At 40.8% G+C, this 24,495-nt stretch overlaps 1 protein-coding gene across 1 annotated transcript in view; it reads right to left on the bottom strand.

The window, feature by feature from the left end:
- Window positions 1-24,495, bottom strand: part of IFT43 (intraflagellar transport 43) — a 2,700,032-nt gene that overhangs the window by 572,093 nt on the left and 2,103,444 nt on the right. The window contains exon 7 of the mRNA XM_044073868.1: window positions 17,109-17,181. Within this exon, the coding sequence (XP_043929803.1) occupies window positions 17,109-17,181 (73 nt within the window). The remainder of the gene's footprint in view (window positions 1-17,108; window positions 17,182-24,495) is intronic.

Below are 24,495 nucleotides of genomic sequence, written 5' to 3'. Positions count from 1 at the left end.
TAAATATCTGGTGCCAAAATCATGGTCTGAAACTAAATGCCAAAAAAAATGCATTAGTGTATCCTTTAGGAAGTCATCTACCTAGGGTGTTACCACACTGACAATATGTCCCTAAGAGTTGACCCAGCTGTTTAGAATTTGGGAACTTATGAGGACAGTAACCTAAATTTTGACCAACGTGTTCATTTTTTAAGAAAGTCCTTCCAGATTGCACAGCTTATAAACAAAGGGATTTTGTCAAGATCTAGGATGTCACTGTCCCCTTTTACTCAGCCTTTGTTAGGCCAGTCATTTAATATAATGCCTCTTTGGTATGTATCTATCCAGATACATGCAACAACAGGAATGCCCACAGAGATACCTTACTGAAAGGATACAAGGCCTGAACAACATTTCCTACATGGGCTGACTCAAAGCTCTGTCACTATACTTGGTATCCTACAGACAGCTAAAAAATTACTTGTGTCTGGCATACAAGACATCCTCTGACCAAATATCAATGGATTTACTGCTCAAAAACAAGTCAAATGGCATAAGAAATGCTCGACCTAGTAATCTAAACCTTTTCTGTAATATCTTCTAACTAATTTAAACTCATTTAACCCTCATTCTAAAGCTTTACCCTCTACTCCATTAATATTCACAGTATCCTCAATAAGACTTCTGACTTTCACTCTTGGATAGACCAATTTTCTCCAAACATTGTCGCTCTTTCTGAAACGTGGCTAAAACCATATACCAGTAACAAAGAATTTCTTCCTTCTGGCTACAACATTATACGTTATGACAGAACATACAAAAAAGGGGGAGGAGTTGCCACTGTATACTCTGATCGCCATACTCTTACCCCCTCTTCCATGCCTCAACCCTCTTTTCACCCAGCTGAACTTCTCATTGCTGATTACAAACATTCCCCCAGGAAATAGCATTTCATTATTAGAACAGATTCTTCATTAGGTGTCTGATAATATACCCAGTGAGACCATAATACTAGGTGAAGTCAGTATGAACTGGTTTAACATTTGCTCTAACTCTCCTACTTCTTGCATAAACCTTTATGGCTTCACTCAACTTATCTCCACTCCAACCTTTCATCATAAGCCCACTAATTCTAGCTCCATTATTGATTGGATTCTTGTCTCTAATCCTCACTTCTATCACTACCCCGAATCCCTCCCAGACTGCTTAAGTGATCACAGTCCTGTATGTATCCAAAGATTTTCCTCCCATCAATCTCGACCACATAAATTTAAAGATTGTCGTAAGCTGACTAATTTTGACCCTCTGACTTTTAACAACTCCCTACAAACTACTGATTGGTCCTTTCTCTCTTTTTTACCTTTAGATGAAGCAGTATCTCAGTTTAACTCTATTTTCCTTAATACTCTTGACTCTCTTGCCCCTCCCAGAACTGTCAGAGTTAAATCTCAATGTGCTCCTTGGCTTTCTAATTATGCACGGTCACTTATGTGTAAAAGAGACAAGGCATGGAAACTCTGGACTAAAATAAAATCTCCCACTAACTTCCAAACATATACAGAACTTCGGAACTTAACCAAAAAGAATGTTATTAATGATAAGAAGAACTTTTATCTAACTCACCAAACTTCCTCACCTAGAAACCTTAAAACATTCTGGAACACCATAAGCTATATTCTTCACCCAAGCAAGCCTTCTACACCTAACCCATGTCCTAACAACACACCATTAGAAACCACCTCTCTCTTCAACTCATACTTCATTGATACCATTAGTAAACTAATGCACACTTCTAATCCTCCTACTCTCTCACCTCCTACCACCTCTCAACCACACAGCTTTTCCTTCTCATTAAAACCTATTCCTACTAACTATCCAGGCATTCTTTAAAGTATTCAATTGTATTTACTACTGCTTGGTAGTAACTTGATTAAAGTGTAGCTATAATTCTAAGTATTTTGGATTAAGCATTTGGGCTCCAGACCAGTTGTTTTACATTAGGAAGGTTTGTGGCCTGCACTGTGGTGGCAGGACAGGTAGCTTACATCCTTCTAAGTTGGGAACTGCTGATTGAGGGCTCAGTGTCTGTTATTCTAAAAGTGTATTAGTTCTGGTTTAAGCACTTGGGCTTCAGGCCAGTTATTTTACATTAAGAAGGTTCGTGGTCTGCACTCTTGTGGGAGGAGAGGCTGGACTCTGCCCTTCTGAGCTGGGAATTTATGGTTAAAGGCTTATCGTGCCTGCATATTTCAACTGTTTCTTACTGAAATTAGGTACACCTTGTTTGCTGTAGCATGGACTAGATCCAGGCCTGCTGAATCTAGCTTTGTTTGTATGCTTGTTGTTTGTTTGCTTGTTATTTCCTGAAACGCTAATACCACCTAAAACGCAGCTTTTCAGCGCTTCTGTGGATCCCTAGTGATATCTGCATTGCTTACTGTACTTATTTCCTTGTTTCACTTAAAAGAAAGTTACTGTTTGTCGTTTTTGCATTTAAGTTACCTGTAACACATTGCATTTAAGTTACCTGGCACTTGCTCACTAAAGCAATTATATAAGTCAGCACTAAAAAATTAAAAGCACTACACCCTCACAAACTCCCCTTGAGTTCCCCATTGGCCCTTTTTTTTCAATTATAAAGGAATTCCCAATACTATTCTAGCATGTCCAAAGGTCAGTTGTCAATCTCCTCTCCGGTCCAGCTGGTGAATCTGGGAATCTTGAGGCAATGTTACAACTGCCTCATGTACACAGACAACCCTCTCCTCCTCCCAACAAATTTCAACACATGTGAGAGATGCATCCATATAGCCAAACTGGAGGCTAAGCTCTCGCAACTCAGTACTGGCGTAACCAGTCAGGAGGAGAAGGAAACCACACTCACTACAATTCCAGTCTCACATAGACCTACCACGACAGCAAACCAAACACATAAACACACAAAAACATACTCGGAGGCTCTAAATAAAAATCTGCCTAAGCAGCAGAGACCTCCAGAGCAGACACCCAAGCAACCGCTACCCCAAAACAAAACACATGCACACATAGCTCACAAAGCCAGTGTGCCGAACAGTCACAGCCCTTAAGGCTAAACAACACACCTGATACACTTGTAATAGGTGACTCTATCGTCAGGCACACTGACGTCCCGCTCACCAGGCTGAACAAGGAGAAGGTCACGGTGAGCTGCCTGTCGGGCACTAGAATCCGCCACATAACACAAGCACTCAGGTCACTCCAAGGCAAGTACAAATATGACTCAGTTATTGTCCATGCTGGTGTGAATGACCTGAGACGTACCTCCCTGGACTACATGAAAAGAGACATAGAGGAGTTCTCTGAGCATGTGGCCCAGGCCGGTATGACCCTGACCTTGAGTAACATCTTACCCTCACCAAGAATGATACCACAATATGAAGACAAGATGATCAATTTCAACAATTGGCTTAAGTATTGGTGTCATTCAAAGGGGTTCCAATGCCTGTCAGCCTGGGATGACATGCTCAACAAGCCACGATGCTTCGCTAGGGATGGCTTGCACCTGTCACCCCTGGGCTTTTGGATGTTGGCAAAGGCTCTTGCTACCCCCATAGTGCCTTTTTTAGGCAAGGCTCAAAAGACAAACCCACTTCCATAGGTATCACAAGGGATAAGAAACTAAGAGTAATGCTACTCAACGCCAGAAGTCTAAACCTCATGATGCATGCACTCGAAACTCTCCTTAGCATGGAGAACATCGATATCTGTGCAGTAACAGAAACCTGGTTCAAGGCTCCCGAGAGCACCCCAGCACTACTAGGTTATACCACATACCATGCTTTTTGGCCCCAAAACTTGGACCGAACCACAAAAGGAGGGGGAGTATCAATATTTGTCAAAGATACCCACACCTCCAGGTTGGTGGCACAGCACGAAGCATCAGAGACTATCCATGTGCAACTAACAGTGGGTAAAACTGCCTTCCAGTTTATAGCCTGCTACAGACCACCCTCCCAAACCCAGGAACCCCACTCGGCCTTCCTGAGAACACTGAAAAATATGAAGGTCTCTCCAAACACCATTATATTGGGCGACTTCAACTACCCAAACATAGACTGGGAGCATTACTCTAGCTCCAACACCCTAGCCCAAAGGTTCCTAGAATTTATAAACTCAAATGCTATGGAACAACTTGTTACCACTCCCACAAGAGGGGATAACATACTGGACCTGATCATCACCAACATGGGGACTCTATGCTCCAGACCAGAAGTGTATCTCTCACTGGTAAGATCAGACCATAAACTAATCTCACTGGATATTCACATCCCGACCCCACCTCCTGCCCAGAAAACCACAGTGAAAAACTTCTCTAAAGCAAATTTCACACTCCTCAAAACCGAGGTGGAATCCTTCAAATCCCGGGCCTGTGGAAAATACGGCCCAGACCGCAGAATCCTTTATAAATGCATTCTATGAACACCTTCAGGAATGCATGGATCATGCAATCCCAAATAAAATCAAGACCCAATCCTCCAAAGGCAGATGTCCTGTCTGGTGGACCCCAGCCATAAACAAACTATACAATAGAAGGAGGAAGCTACTACATGATAGAGCAAAATCCCAAAAAGGGAAGGCATCTCTGATCAGTATTAGCAAAAAACTACGGGCACTCATAAAATCGTCTAAGGCCAGCTTCGAGAGAAAAATTGCACAGGACACTAAGGATAATCACAAGGCTTTTTTTAGTTATGTTAGGAACCTGGGTGGGAATTCCCAGATATGCTCAGAATTAGTCCAGAATGACAAAAAATACACCAAACCCACAGACATTGCCAACATCCTAGCTGACAGGTTCAGTGCAAACTCCCGCCCCCCCATCCCCACCAAAAGGGCAAATATCTATCCCAGCAGAGTGCTGCCCCCCTGACATCTCAGATGCTCAGGTAAGAGCCGCCCTCTCCAAAGCAAAAAACACAGCATCAATGGGACCAGACGGTGTCCCGGGCTGCGTCCTACATGAACTCCAAGAAGAGCTAAGCCCAAACATAAAACTACAGTTCAATCTCAGCCTTACTACAGGATATGTACCCAAAGAGTGGCGTACAGCAACAGTGGTCCCTCTCCACAAAGGTGGTGCCTCAACGGATCCTGGAAACTATCACCCCATAAGTCTGACTAGCTTGGTCTGCAAAGCTATGGAAAGGATCATCATGGACCTCATAAATAAAGATATTGGGGACCTACAGACACTGGATCCTACCCAGTTCGGCTTTGTTAAGGGCAGATCCTGCCTCTTAAACCTGGTTGATTTCTTTGAAACCGTCACCAAGGCCATTAACGAGGGGAAGGTGGTCCACATAGCCTACCTGGACCTCGCAAAAGCCTTCGATACAATACCCCACTCGGGCATTATAGATAAGCTCACCAGCTTAAATATAAATCCCTATGTCATGAGATGGGTTGCAAATTGGCTCAAGGACAGAACCCACATGGTTAGAATTGCTGGAGCCATGTCAGACTCCAAACCAATTACAAGTGGCGTCCCACAAGGCTCAGTCCTGGGACCTCCCTTGTTCGGTATATATTTCTCGGAGGTACAGGCCAACATGGAAGGACTGTGGCTGACCAAGTTCACAGATGACTGCAAACTGGGCGCCATAATTGACTCTCCAGCTGACACAAGCATCCTCCAAAAGGGCCTCATAGAAACAGACAACTGGTGCCAGAGCCATGGCCTCAAGCTAAATGCCAAACAGTGTATAGTCATCCCCTTTGGCAAAAACAAAGTGCCTACAAATTACCACATAGGTGGTAATCCATTAAGTACAGAAGAAGTAATTAGGGAACTGGGGACCCAAGTTGATAGCAGTCTCTCATTTAACAACCACGTGGCCAAAGTGGTTAGAAAAACATTTTATATAGCCCACCTAATCATGAAGGGATTCACATCTAGATCAGGGGAGGTCATCATGCCTCTTTACTCATCCCTCATCAGGCCCATAATTGAGTACAATGCCCCTTTTGGGATGCACCTTACCAGACACCTGCAGCAACTGGAAAGACCCCAAAAGAAGATCAAAGGGCTGAAACAGATGCCATATGCTGCCCGGTTAAAGAAACTCCAGCTCTACTCAGTGGCATACCACCTGTTCAGGGGCGATCTGTGCCTGACGTATAAAGCCATGTCCAACCCGGAATTAATGGACATGCTACACCTCAGAAAATCCAAATCCCATCAAGCTACGCGCTCGAGAGACTTGAACCTCAGCACTGAAATAAATAGGACATGCTGGAGGGACAGATTCATAACCCAGAGGCTCCCTTCACTCTGGAATAAAATCCCAGTCCAGGTTAGGCAGAGTCCCTCATTGACTCTCTTCAAGAGGAATCTTGATGAGTGGATGGGAGATCGTAGGTTTAACCCGGGTATCACTTCTGTGTCACTGTTAGACAGAGGCACAGTATACTAACCTCGAAAAAGGGCATAGCAAAATTAATTTAAAATGGGTGGCGAAAGCCAAACACATTCTGGCTAGGCTTATAAATGCCCTAGGGCAGATAGCCTAGTATGAACCAATGAACCTATGAACCTATATCAAAAACCTTCTTCTTAAGCTTAAACCATGCTCACCTTCTGCTGATAAACTTCCTTCACACTTCTTTAAGATTGCAGGTAATGCTATAGCATATCCCATCTCTATCCTTATAAATCAGTCCATTACAGAATCTACAGTCCCTGCTACTTGAAAAAAAAATTCCACACAATATCAAACCACAAGGGAGCAAATTCTATTGAGCTCTCAAGTTATCGGCCTATTCTCTCCCCTCTTTCCAAATCTCTGGAACATTGTATTCACAAACAAATTTCAACATATCTTGTGAAGGAAAACTTGATTACCCCTACCCAGTATGGTTTTTGCCTTTATCACATTACTATTACTGCTCTCATCTCTTTTCTTAACGCCATCTGTCTTGCAAGAGATAACAATAAACTTGTGTCCTGACTCTTCTTAGACCTTTCTAAAGCCTTTGACACTGTCTCCCACTCTATCCTCCTCTCCAAGTTAGCCCAACTCAACTTATCTTCTTCTACTATCTCTTGGTTCAACAGCTACCTCACAGACAGGATGCAATCTGTCAAATGGCTCCCTACTCTCTCCCCCTTTCTCCCCATTAATATGGGTGTCCCTCAAGGTTCAATTCTAGGTTCCCTTCTCTTTAACATATTTTCTAACCAACTATACCAATCTCGTCCCCAGTCCACCCTTGTCCAGTCTGCTGATGACTCCGCTATCATCTCTATTGCTGATAACCCTACAGACCTACTAACTACTACTCAAAAATCTTTTAACCTTACTGAAACCTGTCTAACTCATTCTTAACCCAAAAAATGCTAAGCTTCTCCTTTTCCTTCCAAAATCACTCTACCACCTGAAATCTTCATTTACCATATCCTCACTAAATAACATTTTCATTACCACTGAAACCCATACTAAGCTCCTTGGTGTGCTAATAGATGATCAGCTAAAATTTGATTTACATGTACATCACTGTATTAAGAAAACACACCAAAAGCTTGGTTTATTGTATAGAAATAAACGGTTTCTCATCCCTGACAATAGAATGACACTCGCCTATGCCTACTTCCTTCCTAATGTCTTTCATTGCTCACAAATCTAAACCAATCTTCAGTCTTCCCTCCTTTCCGAATTGAAATCTACCTACAATATAGTCAGATTTGCCACTAACATGTCTTTCAAATCTCATCATTGCCTAGCTCTGAGGACACTTGGCTGGCTAGAATTTTCTAAACAACTATTATTCTCTCAACTTCGTTATTCATTCTATCCTGAATAAACCTTCCACTTGCCCTAGTATCTCTGCTATTACCTCCCTTTACACCCCCTCTCAAAAGCTCTGATCAACACCTTCTAGATATCTACAAATCTAAAAAAATTAATTGGACAATATCTTTTTAGCTCCTCTATTGCCTTCCAATGGAACATACTTCCATTACCCTGAAAGTTAACTGTAATGTTTACGTATTTAAGAAAACACTTAAATTACACCTAAATAGTTCATGGTCTTGTCTCTGTAATCATCCAACCTGAACCCCCTCCCCTTAACTAGGTGTTCTTTCTGCTACCCTAGAGTCAATTCTCTGTTCCCCTATCATTCTTACTTCAATTATTCTTATTCTTACTCTTACCTCTTACATTTTCTTTTTCTTGTAAAATACTTCTTACATTGCCTTTTTCTTGTAAACTTTTTGACATGAGCTGTGACATTTTATTCTTACTGATGTTATATTGTAATATTCGTGTAAATGTTTTTCATGTATTTTTACTATTACATTCTTATGCTTATGATTTAACTGTAGATTTTCTCAGTGGACCCCCACTGAAAAAGGGCTATACCCAGTTGGACCATCTCCAGTAAACAAACGTCAAATAAATAAATAAATAAATTAACAGAATGGCTTGAAGGGATGGGTATATCTCACAGAGGATACAGCTGCTCTGGAACAGACTCGCCATCCACATAAAACAAAGGTCACCCCTGTTTAAATGCAAGTGCAACTTGGATTTATGGATAGGGACCAGAAAATTTACTCCAGGACTACCCCTGTACTACTAATGGACAGAGGCAGCTGACAAATGCTTTTCCCTTTGCATGGATCCCATCTATGGTATGATCCCAATTATTCCCCCTATATAATTAAAATTAATATATAATTATATACAATTAATATAAAACTTTCTGACCATGAGATGGGATGAGTAAGGCTGATCTCTAACCTAATGGGATAGGTTAATTCAAGCATAAAAAGGGAAACTGGCTAGGTAATAACCTAGTACATACCAATGAACCTATAAATGTGCTTGTTTTTCATTTAAAGTTAAAGAAGTTGTTTATTTTGGATTTTTGTTTTGTAAACAAACTGCATTTAATTTAAAGAAACCATCTCTAGTGAGTGTCACTTCTACACTGGTGAATTCAGTGACTATAGTTTGGTCGAAATACACCATATTACAGTGATTTGCTTCTGCCCTTGCATCAGGAAACAATTCCCAATTTCAGGACTAGTTGCTGGCTGGCCTTGTAATATTTTGATAAAGTTGAAGTCTTGAAATAACAAGGAGCAGATTCTGTCCCAATCTTGGCATTTGGCCAAAGATCACTTATATTAGGATAGTTACCAATACACATATTTAGAAAACAGGAGAATATATTATTTTTAAATAACTATTAGAATCAAATGGCTAAACAGCATTCAACATTTGCTGATTTTGTGTCTGTGTGCATGTGTAGATTAATGAGGCTAAAGTTTAAATGGATGCATCCTGCTTCATTAAAGGTTTTCTTTCCAAGTGGAGTAAATTTACTTACATAGACAGGACCGGTGATGATCAGGGTGTCTGGGTATGTAGCTTCAGATGAAATTAGTAATTATTAGAAGGTCTCTCAGAAAAGTAAAATACATTGAAATGCCAACTCAAAATATGTTGTTGCAGGGCAAGAATCTATGAAAAACCCTCAGTTTTGCAACCACAGCTAAACTGCATTGCTTTATTATGGAAACACTGCTGCAGGTTAGCATCTCTGATGAGGGTGTCTTGAATGTGATATATTGTAAATTTCTGTCTGGCTTGTTTAACCTGACAGAACCAGCCAGGTGGACTCAAGGAATCCATTTATACAATGTATTAAGTTATACATGCCTACACTGACTTACGAAAGGCTGAAATCATTCTAAGTATTGCTGGTACCAGGTTATATTTCAAAGACATAAGCTCAGTAATTTATGCGATAATGTGTTTGGATGAGCAAAACTAAAAAGAATAGTGTTTGATGTACTACCTTCTCCAAGGGAACAACCCCTCTTCAGGTGGTTGGGCCAATGGCTTTCATCCCAAAGGTGCAACACCACTGCCCTTGTGAAGACTACATAAAGGTACTGGTATATATTTTTTTTTTTTGTAGCTATGAAAGGTAGGTTTCCCTTCATCTGGGAGTACATTTTTGGCATATGTGCTTTTAAAGGATTTTGCCTTGGAACTAGAGGTCTGTGATGATGTTTAGCGTAAATACAAATACAGAACTAAGAGAAAATAAATTCCGGGTACATGGACAAAACAAGACTGTATAAGACACTTATTATCGGGTCTATATTATATACTCAAAGTTTTATAACTTTGAATACCATAAGATCGACACCATATGGTTGAAGTTACAAAACTTTGAATATATAAAACTTCATGTTGCTTTTTCATTCATGGTGTTTGGAGCTGATTTAAAAAAATGCATGTTTTAACAAATTCTCAGACTGATGTTTTAACTAACTGGGTTCCTTGGATACTAACAGATTTTAAGGCTAGCCTTTTGGATCTTGGAAGGTATTCTCCAGGTGCAACTAACACTAGGTAAGACTGCAATCCAAATTGTAGCTTGCTACAGATCCCCCACCATGCCCCAAGATTCCCACTACACCTTTCTAAACATACTGGAAAATATTAAGATACAACTAAAGACCCTAATACTGGGTGATTTCAACTACCCTGCCATTAACTGGGAAAACTACTAGGGTACCAACACCTTTTCCCAACAGTTCTTGGAATTCATAAATTCCAACAACCTGAATCAACTAATCCATTGTCCCACCAGGGGCTCCAATATCCTAGACCTGGTCATTATCAACATGGGAGATAGATGTTCCACACCAGTGGTCACCCCCTCATTGGTCAGGTCTGACCATAAGCAAATCACCCTTGACATCCACATCCCACCCCACCCCCACCCCCCCGTAAGGAAACCTCCATAAAAAACTTCTCCAAAGCCAACTTCATGCTACTGAAGTCAGAAGTGACAAACTTCATGACACCTATGCAGACGGGATCTGAAAGTTCGACTGCTGAATCCTACACTAAGGCACTGAATGAGCACATCCACTCGTGCATAAATCGTGCCATCCCAAACAGAACCAAGATGCTGTCCTCCAAAAAAAGGAAGCCAATCTGGTGGTCACCTTCTATAAACAAACTATACAACACAAGGAAGAAACTGTTGCAGAAAAGAGGAAAATCCCAGGATGCAAAAAACTCCCTTACCAGCCTCAGTAAGAAGCTGAGATCCCTCATAAAATCCTCAAAAGCTAGTTATGAAAATAAAATTGCCAAAGATTCCAAAGACAACCACAAGGCATTCTATAGTTATGTCAAGAATCTAAATGGCAATGCTCAGATCTGCTCTGAGCTACAACAGAATGGCATTAAATATACTGATCCCAAGGATATTGCCAATATCCTGGCAGATCAATTTAGTGCCAACTTCACCCCCCTCCCACCCCCTAAAGGGCACATCTCAATACCAAATGATTGCCAAATTCCGGTAATCACGGCCACACAGGTAGAAACCGCACTCTCCAAAGCTAAGAATACAGCATCCATGGGACCAGATGACATCCCGGGCTGTGTACTACATGAACTGCAAAATGAACTGGCACCTCACCTAAGTGTCATGCTTAATCATAGCCTCACCTCAGGCTTCATGCCCACTGAGTGGCGCACAGCTCCAGTTATCCCACTCCACAAGGGGAGATCCAGCTTGGATCCCCGGAACTACCGTCCCATCAGTCTGACGAGCCTGATCTGCAAGGGCATGGAATGTATTATCATGGAACTTACAAACAAAGACATTGGCAACCTTCAGACATTGGACCCCATCCAGTTTGGGTTCGTGAAGGGCCGATCTTGTCTCCTGAACCTGACTGACTTCTTCGAATCAGTCTCCAGAGCTGTGGAAGAGGGTAAGGCAGTCCACACAGCCTATATGGACCCCGCCAAGGCCTTTGACACCATCCCCCATGCTGGAATCCTAGATAAACTTACTAAGCTGGGCATAAATCCCTACGTCACTCGATGGGTTGCCAACTGGCTTACTGACAGAACCCAGACTGTAATTGTAGCCGACTCCAAATCCAGCTCCAGACAAGTGACAAGTGGAGTACCTCAGGGTTCAGTCCTGGGACGGCTCTTGTTTGGCATCTACCTATCTGAAGTACAGGCCAACACTAAGAGACTTTGGCTAACAAAGTTCGCAGATGACTGCAAACTGGGAGCCATTATTGAATCCCCAAATTATGTGAATATTCTACAAAAGGGCCTTGCAGAAACAGATGCCCGGTGCCAGAGCCATGTGCTCAAGCTTAATGCCAAGAAATGTATAGTTATACCCTTTGGAAAAAAACATGTACCCATGAATTACCACATAGGTGGCAGTACACTAAACATTGAAAGTGTGATAAGAGACTTAGGGACACAGGTGGACAGTGGTCTCACCTTCAATAACCACATCGCCACAATAGTCAGGAAATCCTTCTATGTGGCACACCTCACCACTAAGGGCTTTTCATCCAGAAAAAAAGAGATCATTGTCCCACTGTACTCATCCCTCATTAGACCCATTATAGTGTATAATGCCCCGTTTGGTATGTACCTCACAAGACATCTTCAACAGCTGGAAAGGCCGCAGAAATACCTCACTAAAAGAATCCCAGGACTAAAGCAGATGCCATATGCTGACCATCTAAAAAACCTCCAGCTATACTCTGTGGCATATAGTGTGCTCAGAGGCGATCTCTGCTTAACATACAAGGCCATGTCAAACCCTGAGCTATTGGACATGCTCCACTTAAAGAAATCCCAATCCCTCAGAGCCACACGCTCCAGGAATCTAAACCTTGTCATCACAATGAACAAAACATACTGGAGGGATAGGTTCCTGACCCAGAGACTCCCCATACTCTAGAATAGACTGCCCATACATGTCAAGTAGAGCACCTCCTTGGCCCTCTTCAAAAGGAACCTTGATGATTGTATGGGAGATAGGAAATTCACCCCGGGGATCATGTCAGTCGCCCTGCTAGACAGGGGTCCAGGGAAGTAAATATTGTGGGAAGAAATATCCAGGGAATTGTTATGGCTAGGCTTGTATAGGTCCTAAGGCCAATAGCTTAGTATCTACCTATGAACCTATATGAAACACCCAAGTGCTATAGGAAATAGCATAAGTAACTCAAATGCTAAAAGAATAAGCTTTTATTTTAGAGAAAAAAGTGAAGCTCTGTCCTTTGCACTGGCCGTGGGTATGTTTTGAAATGCAAAATTTCACATTTGTACAAAATTGTCCCACTTTAGGCATTTGAAAAGGTGGCAACTCTACTTTTACTTAAAAAATATATTTTTTCATTCAGATTCTCTTATTCAGTTAATGTCTCAGGTTGATTATTCTAATATTTTAAAAGTATTCTTGATTATTTCTGTATTTATTGCTGTTTTAATTAGAGGTTGATAAAAAAGCAGCAAAAGCATTTGATAAAATAGATGTGACAGTTCTGTGCAATTAGCTGTTGGAGTTTGGCTGCAGGTTTAACAAAACTGGTTTATGTAATCTGCAGGAGTTTAATGAACTTTGAAAATGAAACTGTATAGGTGGAGGTCATCTGTGTTTCACTTAATACTTAGAGCAGAAGTTTTCTTCAATTACTTTTGCAGGGGGACAAGCCCCCCCCCCCCGCACCCCCTTTGTGGAGGGCTGTGCCCTGCACACCACCCGCTACTTCAGTATACCAACTCCAAGATTGCACTACATTGAGAAAGAGGGTAAACAAAGACTGCACAATCAATATTCCTGCTGTCACAGGCATTCTCCATTCTCATACTTTATTCCTCTTCCTTGAGAAACACTCAAAAGTCATATGTGTTGGTCAGCCATCAATGTATGCATGATGTCACTGACAAGTTTGCATTGCATGCCAGTCATGCATCATTTGCATAGCACATCTCAGGCACTGGTTCATAGGGTCGTAGATTAGTACTAGACTAACTGCCCTTGTGAGCCATCGTAAGCCTAGCCAATTATCCCTTCTGAGATTCAAACCCTGCACCTTGTGTTTGTAAGGCAAACACCTTAACCATTAGGCCACCCTCCCAACCCCTGGGCATGTCAATCATTCTGGCCATGCCCATTCCTGTGCAAAATGGCCGGTGAGCCAGTACAGTACAACAAAGCCCTGAGGGTATGTTTGCTGATAAGTGAAGGAGAAGTCAAAGTTGTTTACTGTAGTACTTAGACTAAAAGGTGTAGATTAACAGCACTGTCCAAGGCCAAGAATACAGCTTCTATGGGACCTGACAATATCCCTGGCTGTGTTCTACATGAACTACAGAGTGAACTGGCACCTCCGCTGCATGCCCTGTTCAATCACAGCCTCACCTCAGGCTTTGTCCCTACCAAATGGGGCACTGCTACAGTCATCCCTCTCCATAAAGGAGGAGTGGCTACAGACCTTGGGAACTGTCACCCCATTAGCCTGACAAGTCTGATATGCAAAGCTATGGAATATATCATCATGGACCTAATAAAGAAGGATATAGGGAATCTCCAAACTCTGGATCCCACACAGTTTGGTTTTGTGAAGGGTAGATCATGCCTGCTCAACTTATTTGAGTCAGTCACCAGAGCTGCAGATGAAGGCATGGTGGTTCATACAGCCTACCTTCATCTGACCAAGGCTTTTGATACCATTCCCCACTCAGGAATCATAGAAAAACTCACTAAGCTAGGCATCAACTCCTATATCACTAGGTGGGTTGCAAAGTGGCTCACAGGTAGAACCCACGGTGTGAAAGTAGCTGACTCCAACTCAGACTGCTGACCAGTCACGTGTGGAGTCCCACAGGGTTCGGTCCTGGGTCCTCTCCTGTTTGGTATCTACTTCTCTGAAGTCCAGGCCAACACAAAGGGACACTGACTGACAAAGTTCGCAGACGATTTCAAGTTGGGAGCTATTTTTAACTCCCCGAGTGATGTCGACATCCTACAGAAAGGCCTCACTGAGACCGACTGGTGTCAGAACCATGGCCTTAAGCTCAATGCCAAAAAATGTGTCATCATCCCTTTGGGAAAAACCCGGTTCCCATGAATTACCACATAGATGGTAGTCCACTGAACACAGAAGGCATTATAAGAGATCTGGGAACACAGGTTGACAGCAATGTCTCTTTTGACCACCACATTGCCACTGTGGTCAGAAAGTCCTTCTATGTGGCACATCTCATTACTAAGAATTTTGCATCCAGGAAGAAAGAGGTCATTGTCTCCCTCTACTTTTCTCTCATAAGGCCAATCGTTGAGTACAATGCCTCATTTGGCATGTACCTCACTAAACACCTGCAACAACTGGAGAGGCCGCAAAAGTAAATCACAAAGAGGATCATACGCCTTAAACATTTGTCCTGTATGGATAGACTAAAAAAACTCTAACTATTCTCTGTCTCATATTGCCTACTTAGAGGTGAGCTCTGCTTGACTTACAAAGCCATGTCTGACCCAGCTCTGTTAGAAATGCTACATTTAAAGACATCCCAATCCCTCCGCACCACATGCTCCAGAGACCTCAACCTCATTACCACAATCAACAGAACATGCTGGAGGGACAGGTTCATAACCCAGAGACTGCCCATGCTATGGAATAGACTTCCCATACATGCCAAGCAGAGCACCTCACTGGCCCTCTTCAAGAGAAATCTTGAGTGAATGGGAAGTAGAAAATTCACCCCGGGATCACTCCAGTGGCTTTACTCGACAGAGGTACTGGGAACTAAGGTCGGGTGGCACGATGCCAGGGTAATCCTACGGGCTAGGCTTATAAAGGTTCCAGGGCCATTAGACCTGTACACACCTGTGAGAATGCATAACTTGTCCTTCACATGTTCAATCTTCCCATTTTAAGGATCATGTGTACAAACTGGCAATTTATCTGATTTATAATTAGTTACAGAAATGGCCATCTACAGAGTGTATTTTACATTTTTCCACTCCATGCTTCTCTACACTTAAGAAGCAAAATGAAAAGGATATGTTATTTCATTTTAATTTTGTATTGTAGTTAGTTATGCAGGGCAGAAGCAATTACTGTTTTAAATTTGAGTTGCAGAGTACACTGGTAATGCACTTAAACATTTCACATTTTATTAGACTGGGAGTGTCTGTACAGTCAGTGGAAATCTGAATAAGTGTTATGTTCAAAAAACACTGTTCAGGGATGATCCCTGGGATTCATCACCTACGTTAAGTGTACATAGTTCTGACTGAACAAACAACACAAGCATAACTCACACATTTTTCCTCCTAATTTTAATTTTCCTACTGATCTTCTTGCAGCTTTAAATACTGAGGGGGATTCATAAAAGTTACCACAAAGTGTAGACTACATTTACAGTTAGTATAATCTTTCTGAGTGATTAAAAAGCACAAAAAATGTGGTAAGGATGTTCTTGAATACAGATTGTTTACACTTAGCGTAGGTGTTACTGAATACGGCTCAATATTTTTACATTTAGCAAAGTAGAAGTGATGTATTGTTTGCAGTAAATTAAGAGGGCACTAATAATTTTTTAGATTGTTGTATTTAACTACAGACTGTGACAATTATTGAATACATGTGTGTTCCACCATATGAGGTGATGAATAAAACAGCAACAAATAAAAAAGGCTATGGGCATACATATACCTACATCAGTATGTTCAAGCTTAGTTCTTCAATGGTCTATGAAGGAAATAAATGCTTTTGAATTTTCATTTTGCAGACAACAGGGGTAAGGTGGGCTATAACCCACATTTTAGGATTTATTCTTACAGTAAACCAAAGTAGATCTTCATTTACTTTCCTCCAGTTCTGAAGAAACTTCTAATCCTTCCCAGATTTGTAAAAAAAGGTTCCATTTTCACACATCAGTCACATTTTACTTTGCAAATATTGAGGCATTTTTTTGCATTAATACATTTTAGAAGTCTCTTTCTGTGTAATTACTATCCACCAAAATGTCATGACTACACTGGGTAACATGTTTTTTGTTGGTCACTGACAACTTATTATTCAATGCCTTTTCTGCTGTCCATGTATTGTGCATGTCTCTTCTGACATTTTTCTGTCTCAGTTACATTCTAGACTTCTGCTTTAGTATATCTAAAAATAAATGCCAGTCAACCTGGCATTTGTGAGCTCCTGGAAGGTCCTTATTTTTTAAATGTTACCCTCCTTATCACTTCCCAGACAACAGAATCATCAAGGCCTCTGTTGTTACCTGGGTGGAGCAGCAACTTGCATGGTCAGGCCTTCCTCCTGTACTTCCTCAAGGTCAGGAATCACTGGGATATCTGGAGAAATAAATAAATAAATAATGTCAGTAAACACAAGCATTGAGCACCAAATTATTTTCATCAACAATTCAACAAACTTTTTTTCATGAACATCTTTGCATACTTGCTCTACTGTAAGCATATTATGTCACATTCACTTCACTAAAGAGAACCATATGTATATGTGCAAACTTATGATTTGCAGAAGAACTAACATTTTATTAATCTACCATTCAGAGAATCTTAATACAGAAAAAGGTCCACACAGACTACTTGAGTTTCTGACAGGGAAAGTACAGTTATGTAAGTAAACCATAACAGTAGATGTTCAAATGAAGAAACAACTAGCTTCCAAAGCTGTATAGCACCTTCCACAAGGCCAAAATATCATGCAGCTCAAGATGAGCTAACCCAAAGACAGCTTTGGGGGTGCTATGCCTATCAGAGCTTTCTGGCCAAAAGAGAGAAGGAAACTGAGCCCTGAAAGGACAATGCTAGGAATAACAAAAATAAATGTCCATACCCTGACATAAAAAACTTACCAAAAACAAGGAAGCTGGAGGAAAGGAGCAACTACTGCGGCAGTAATTATTTGAACATCTACTGTCATGGTAAGTTTACTTACATAACTGTATTATATTCATCATACTGATAACTGCTGTTGTAGCCTTAGCTACTGAGTAGATTACCACAGCTTACTACATTTGGGAGGTGGAAGAAGAGTCCATGTGCCCCTGAATCAGGCTTATAGTACTTTGTAAAAGTAAGTACAGAGAACCAAGTAGCAGCTTCTAGAAGACTTCTAAAATCCAACCATTTCCAAAAAAACATACATGAAACCAAAGCCCTGACAAAGTGGGCCTTGACCCAGCCTGGGACAGTTTTGTTGTGGTGAGTATAACAAAAGATAATATCCTTAGACAACCACTGTAAATGGTCTGCTTTAACACAGGCTCATTTATTACCTGTACAAAAAATTAACAATTGTCTAAAGATCCAAAAGATTTAGTTCTGTCAAGAGAGTAACTGAGTTGTCTGTGAACATTCAAGGTAAGGAGTATCCTTTCTCCTCATTTTTGGGGTTTGGAAAGAAAATGATGAGATGGATAGTTTGGCTTAAAGTAAACTTAGATATCACTTTAGGCATAAAAGAAGGATTAGTTATTAAAGAAGTCCTGCCCCTGTGGAAAGTGAGATAAGGTTGACTCAGCACAAGAGCTTGCAACTCAGATACTCTTCTTCCAGAGGTCAGAGCAATCAGTAAAACTGCTTTTCATGTTAAGAACCTCAAAAGTCAGGCAGGTGAGATGGGTCAAATGAAACGTGTTAGCTTCTGTAACACAAAATTAAGATCTGAAGGTGGGGCCACAGGTTTCTGTGGAGGCCTCCTCCACAAAACCTCTTCCAAAAACATTTTGACGTGAGAATTAATTGAAAGAGGAGGATCCATGGGCATACATGCTGAAATGGCTGATAAATGAACCTTGATAAAGGAGTAAAAAGAGCCAGAGGATAGTGACTCACAAAAATATTGTAAAACCAGAGAACAACTAGCCCTGAATGGGTGTTGGTTATGCTGCTGGCACAAACTAGAAAACATTTTCCATTTGCTAATTATATGATTTTTCTAGTAGCAGTCTTTCTTGCCTTCATTAGTACCATTAGTGTCTCTAACACCATGAAGAAGTTTCGGGAACAAAAGATGATTCAGACAGTTGAGTGCCCTGATCAGGCCAAGCATCCCTTTTATATTTATGTGTTTATGCCTGTTGTTGGTGTCCCACACATCTTGCACTTTTATTCCTCCTGAAATTGCTTCCCAAGCAAAGTCTGAGAAGTCTGTGGTGACTTAATGTTTTGGAACAGGGACGGAGAAGTGCAGACTTGGATTTAGGAACATCTTTTGTCTCCACCAAGTGATTTATCTTCTGAAAAGCTCCAGCACTGGGATTTGAAAAGACAAGGGGTGCTGGTACTACGACCAAAGACACCAGGTATGTATCTTTCTCATGAGGAGTCTTTCTAGGGGTATCATGAGAATCATGGAAGTCATGAGACTCAAATTCTTGAGGTATTCCCTCACAGTGACCAAAGTCTAAGTGGAGATCGATCTAAGTTTTTTTTTCCTGTGGGAGAAAAGCTCTTTGAACTGAGGTGTCTAGTTGACATCTCAGAAACAAAACCCTGTAAGAAGAAGTCAAGAAAGGCTTTTAAATCTTCTCCTGGAATCCCAGCTTGTGTAAGAAAACTCTCACGCAAGGGAGAGCGATTCTTGACACTTTGAAACAGACTTTGCAAAGATAAGAAAGTCATGTAAATATAGAAAAATGTGAATACCCCATAGCTTGTAATGAGCTGTAACTGGAGCTAAACACTTTGTGAACACTCATGGTGCAGTGGATGGTCCAAACTGTAAGGAAGATAACTGCTTATGTGATCCAGCCACACAAAACCTTAAGACATGTCTATAGTCTGGTCTGGTTGAATAGGAATGTGATGACATGCAGATTTTAATTCTAGTGTTATTATTAACCTGAATGAGGAGAAAGAGGTAACAAGTTGTGAAATGACATTTTGTATTTGTGTACTATCACAAACGAGTTTAGGAAAGAAAGCTCCAGAACTGGTCTCCAAACTTTTTCTTTCTTTGGCATTAAACATCCTTGAATAAAACCTCTTTCCCACCTTGGAAGGGGGAAGTGGTTCTATCTCTCCCTGAGACAGCATGTGAAGAAGGACAGATGGAAACAAAGCAGTCTGGTCTGGAAGATGACAAATTACAGGCTGGAAAGGAGGATTTTCCTCGCACTGCCATCGGTAACCTTGGTGAATGACCTTTAGACCCATATTTCTGAAACTATCTGTTGCTAAAGATTAAAGTAGGAAGAAAAAAAAAGGCTGCCAGGGTGAGAGGGGAGAACAAAGTCTCTTAAATAGTCATTCTGACTTACTGGACTGTCCTTAGTTGCGTGAGTTTACAGAATACTTCTTGGAACATACAAAATCACAGTCAAAGGAGGCAGTGGAACACAGCAGTAAAATTCAAGAATTTAATTCCAGAACAAACAGTGCGGTGGTGGTGCTGCGGTAGCATTTTCACCTCACAGTAAGACGCTGTCCGATTCGATTCTCAGCTAGATCGTCTTCTGCGTGGAGACATGCGTGAATGGGCGTACCTTCGTTGAAGGTTGTGCGTCAGGGCTGGTAACTCGGCACGTAAAAATCAACTACCAATCATTAGCAGACCGGAGTTCCGCTGTGGCGATCCCTAACCGGGAAAAGCCGAAAAACACAACAACAAGAAACAGTAGAACATGGGATTAAATTCTTGAATTTTACTGCTGTGTTCCGCTGCCTCCTTTGACTGTGATACTGTATGATTTATTTTTTGGAGGACCGGTTTACCTACACCATAGTCTTTGTTCTTTGTTGACTTCTTGGAACATCCTTGCAGTTTTTCTTAAGCATCTATTTACTGGCATTTTGTTGAGACTGTTTATTTGGTTTCTTACCAAAACTGGATGAGGAATTAGAGAATCCCTTGAAAATTTTAGAAAAGGAGGGCTGAAAAATCTTAGAGATTCCTTGTATTAGCTTATACCTTTCATCACATTTTTTGATCACTTCTGCATCACAGGGGCCAAAAACTAAATCTCTGTCCAAACGGTAATTTAAAATCTCATTTATAACATCATCTGTTAGGTTCTGAGAATACAGCAGTGCAAACCTCCTCAAAAGTACAAGAGGCCACAGCCCTTGAAGTATCAACAGAGACACACACACAAACACACACACATACACACTGTGTGCAATGAGAAGTGACTTGAACAATAGAAGAAATTAAATTATTTAAAGCAGATTTTTTACTCACAAGATGAAACTTCTGACAGTACATTCTTAGCACTTCCATGATTACTCAGGACAAACCATAACATAGGAGCCTTTCAATTTCAAAATTCTGAAAATCAAAGCTGCAGAAACATGTACTTTTCCCCCATGCTTATCAATAATTTTTTCCCATCCACATTAGAAATAGTAAGATTGGAAATAATACATACGAATTAGCTAAAACTATTGATGCTGGATCAGATCTAGGAAGAGTGTATAAAAACTTAAAAGACTAAACAACATTATACATCCTATCTGCCTTTTTAGGGGCAACTGGCTGATTCTCAGGAAAACTGCAGGCAGTAACACACATACCCTCCAAAGCTGACAGAACATGAGGAATGGGTGCAGGTTCTGGAAATTATTTTTCTAAATGCTCATAGTATTTTCTTGGGGATTGAGAGACCTCAGTGTTTTCCCAACGAAAACACTGGTACATTCTAGCAACAGTCTCACAAAAAGAGAACAGCCCACAGGAAGAATCAAAAACTGAGTTGTCCTCTGAGTCTGAAATGGAAATCTGAGAAGACAACCCTTTAACTGTCCCTTTATCCTCTTGTCCAGATTCAGAATCTTGAATCTCTTCATAACAGGAGGTACCCCTCTTTGTTTTACCAGAAACAACTTAAGAAGAAGGATCAATAGTCTGAACCAGACTCAGTAAACTAGTCCTAAGGAAATTTAAGGAGGAGTAGATATAGGTTTTGTTTTCTGTTTCTTTTTCAGGAAAAACGGGGCCAACTGTGTTACTACTGGCAGCAGATGCTTCCCCATGGATGGGCACAACATTCTGAAAAGATAGGAAAGCCTTCCCTGTTCCCTCTCTTATAACCAACAAGAGTGGCTCTCCCTTGCCCACTGAGGGAACCCCAACAGCGGCAGAGGATTTGGCAAACCCCTGGTCTGTAGGTGCTAAACCCGGGCAACAGATGAGTGTTCTGAGTTAAAATAAATGGCCACAGCAGAGTCACTCACCTGCAGCTGAGGTAAATTGCTAGGCTGCTGTGATGGCAAAGGCTGTTTGCTTAACTTTTTCTTTTTGTGGCTGGAAGTAGGATTTACCAAGAGTCTGACAAATTGTTCCAAGGTCAAGCCGAAAATACTGCCTCTTTCCCAGGAAAAAACAAGGAGCAAATGCCAGTAAAAACAAAAAGTCTTTAAAAGTCACTTTTTACACAAATAAACAAACACAGTAAAAGCACTTTAAAACACTTTGCCAGTCCAACAAAGTAAAATAAATACAATTTCTCCATAGAAAAATGGTGTTCAGTTACTTTAAACAACTTTTAAACTGACGGGATAAAAGAGCGCTCCCACTGAAAACTACAGTACATGCTCATGGCAGTCCATTAAAACACAAACTCCTAGCTTTAAAATAATTTTCTTGAAGGTGAAAGTGTCACTAATAAAACTATTAAACTATTAAATGGAAATATTTCTCCCAAAGGAAACTTATCTGACCAGCCAAGGAACAGCACAGGCCAACTGCTGATCCTTGAAAGCCTCAGAGGGGCATACAGTAGCAAAACAAACTTGCCTTTTACTCAGCTCAGTTTGAGCTGCCTCACAGTTTGCGTATGTGGAAGGTGCCCTGAAGTTTTGGAAGCTGTCCAGCTGTTAAATCCTTGGCAGAATGTAATGCATACAGCTAAGGCTACTGCATCAATATGATGACCATCTTTCAATTTCTCCAGTACAAGACAGTATGAATCAAATTACATGACATTATCCCAGGTTATGGCATATTTTCCACACTCAGTGTGGGAGAATGGCAGTTAATAAGACTACTAGCCAATGGAGAACAGTGGCAGTCAGTCCATACAATGCACAATGGTCACTATGTTAAACTGAAGGAAAGAAAATACAAACCTGACAAAGAGCTGTACATAAGAAGACTAATTTGTTAAATGAATGGCTGTCTATGAAGTGATTATACTATCCCAAGCTACATAATACTTCTCTACGAGCTTGACTAAGTGTACATTGGAAACAGGTTTTGTAAGACAGCTGTGCCAAACCTGACAATGATCCAGGCTGCAGACGAAAATAATTAATGCAGGAAATTTATAAAGTCTTTCACCAATGCCAAATAAAAGAAAAAAAAATACCTAGTCATAGCTATGGAAACTGTAGTACTTAAAAACAGTGTGATCTGAGACATTTGGGACACTGTTTAAATGGTGTTCTCATGACAGAAACCAAATAATGTCACCATTAGAACTTCACACCATAGTGAAACTAAGGAGTCAAGTGAAAGCAATACATTCAGTAGCAAAACACTGAAAGGCGTAGCACACAAACTTGTAAGAAGTCCTCTTGAAATTTAATTTAAACAAAGTATTAGTTTAAGGGTGTGCACATTTATGCAACCAGCTTATTGTACATTTTTTATTTTTTATATTTTTTTCCCATAACAGATTTGTTTATTTTTCAACTGAATTGTACACATTATAGGTCACATTAAAGGTGGAAAAAGTTCTGAAATAATTTATTGTGGTCTCATTTTTTTTACATCACAAAACCCAGACATTTTAACAGGGGTGTGTACACTTTTTATATCCACTTTATGTCTATGTGGGGGTGAATATTACGGTACTTGTACCCGGAATGGATTCTCTGTGTGCAATGAATGCCGTCTGGTCACTCGCCATGATCAATACTCTGAGCAGTGCAGGGAGAGAGAAAAGGACTTCAAGAATGTACACCTGTGAGAGATACTATAGCAACAAATCCCTAAGGAAGACATTTGCAACAATATAACAAATGAGCTTCAATATACCAGTATAACCTTTCTGGTTTGTTTTATCCTTTAAAGGTCAGCATGTCTAAAGGTAATACTTGTCTCATGATGTTGCTTCTCTGGCAAAGCTTAATCATGCCCCATATAAAATAAATATTACAATGTGCCACTGTAAGTTGTTCTAGCAATAATACTTAACACTAACAAACTATAAGTGCAATAGATAGATAACGATAACACTATAAGTAAGTTTATCCAAGAAAGTTAATATATATATTACTGGCTCCCCTTTAGAATCTCGAAATGCTGAAAGATCGAAATTCATAAGCTCGAGCCCAGAATCTCGAGTTTTCAGCAACTTGAATTTCTAAAGCGGAGGTAAAAGACATGCAAACATGTCTTTACAATGTTTTTGCAGGGGGGCAAGTCCGCCTGCATCCCCCACATGAGGGGCTGTGCCCCCACACCCTCCCTACTTAAATATACCAACTCCGAGATCGTACTACAACGGGGATGAGGGAAATCTCCTGTTTTGCACTATATACAGAAGCGCACAATGGGAGAATTTCCGTTCCTCCACTATAGTGCGGTCACGGAGCTGGTATATTTCTGCAGAGGGATTCGGCCCCCAGCATACGTCAGTAAACTTGCTTTTTTTTTATGTCTCCCCTTCACAAGTTCGAGTTACTGAAACTTGAGATTCT

This window comes from Protopterus annectens, chromosome 6.part0 (assembly GCF_019279795.1).
Source record: "Protopterus annectens isolate FY-2018-M chromosome 6.part0, PAN1.0, whole genome shotgun sequence".
Taxonomy (NCBI): domain Eukaryota; kingdom Metazoa; phylum Chordata; order Ceratodontiformes; family Protopteridae; genus Protopterus; species Protopterus annectens.
The sequence above is the reverse complement of the archived record's forward strand: the minus strand, read 5'-3'. Positions and strand labels throughout refer to the sequence as shown.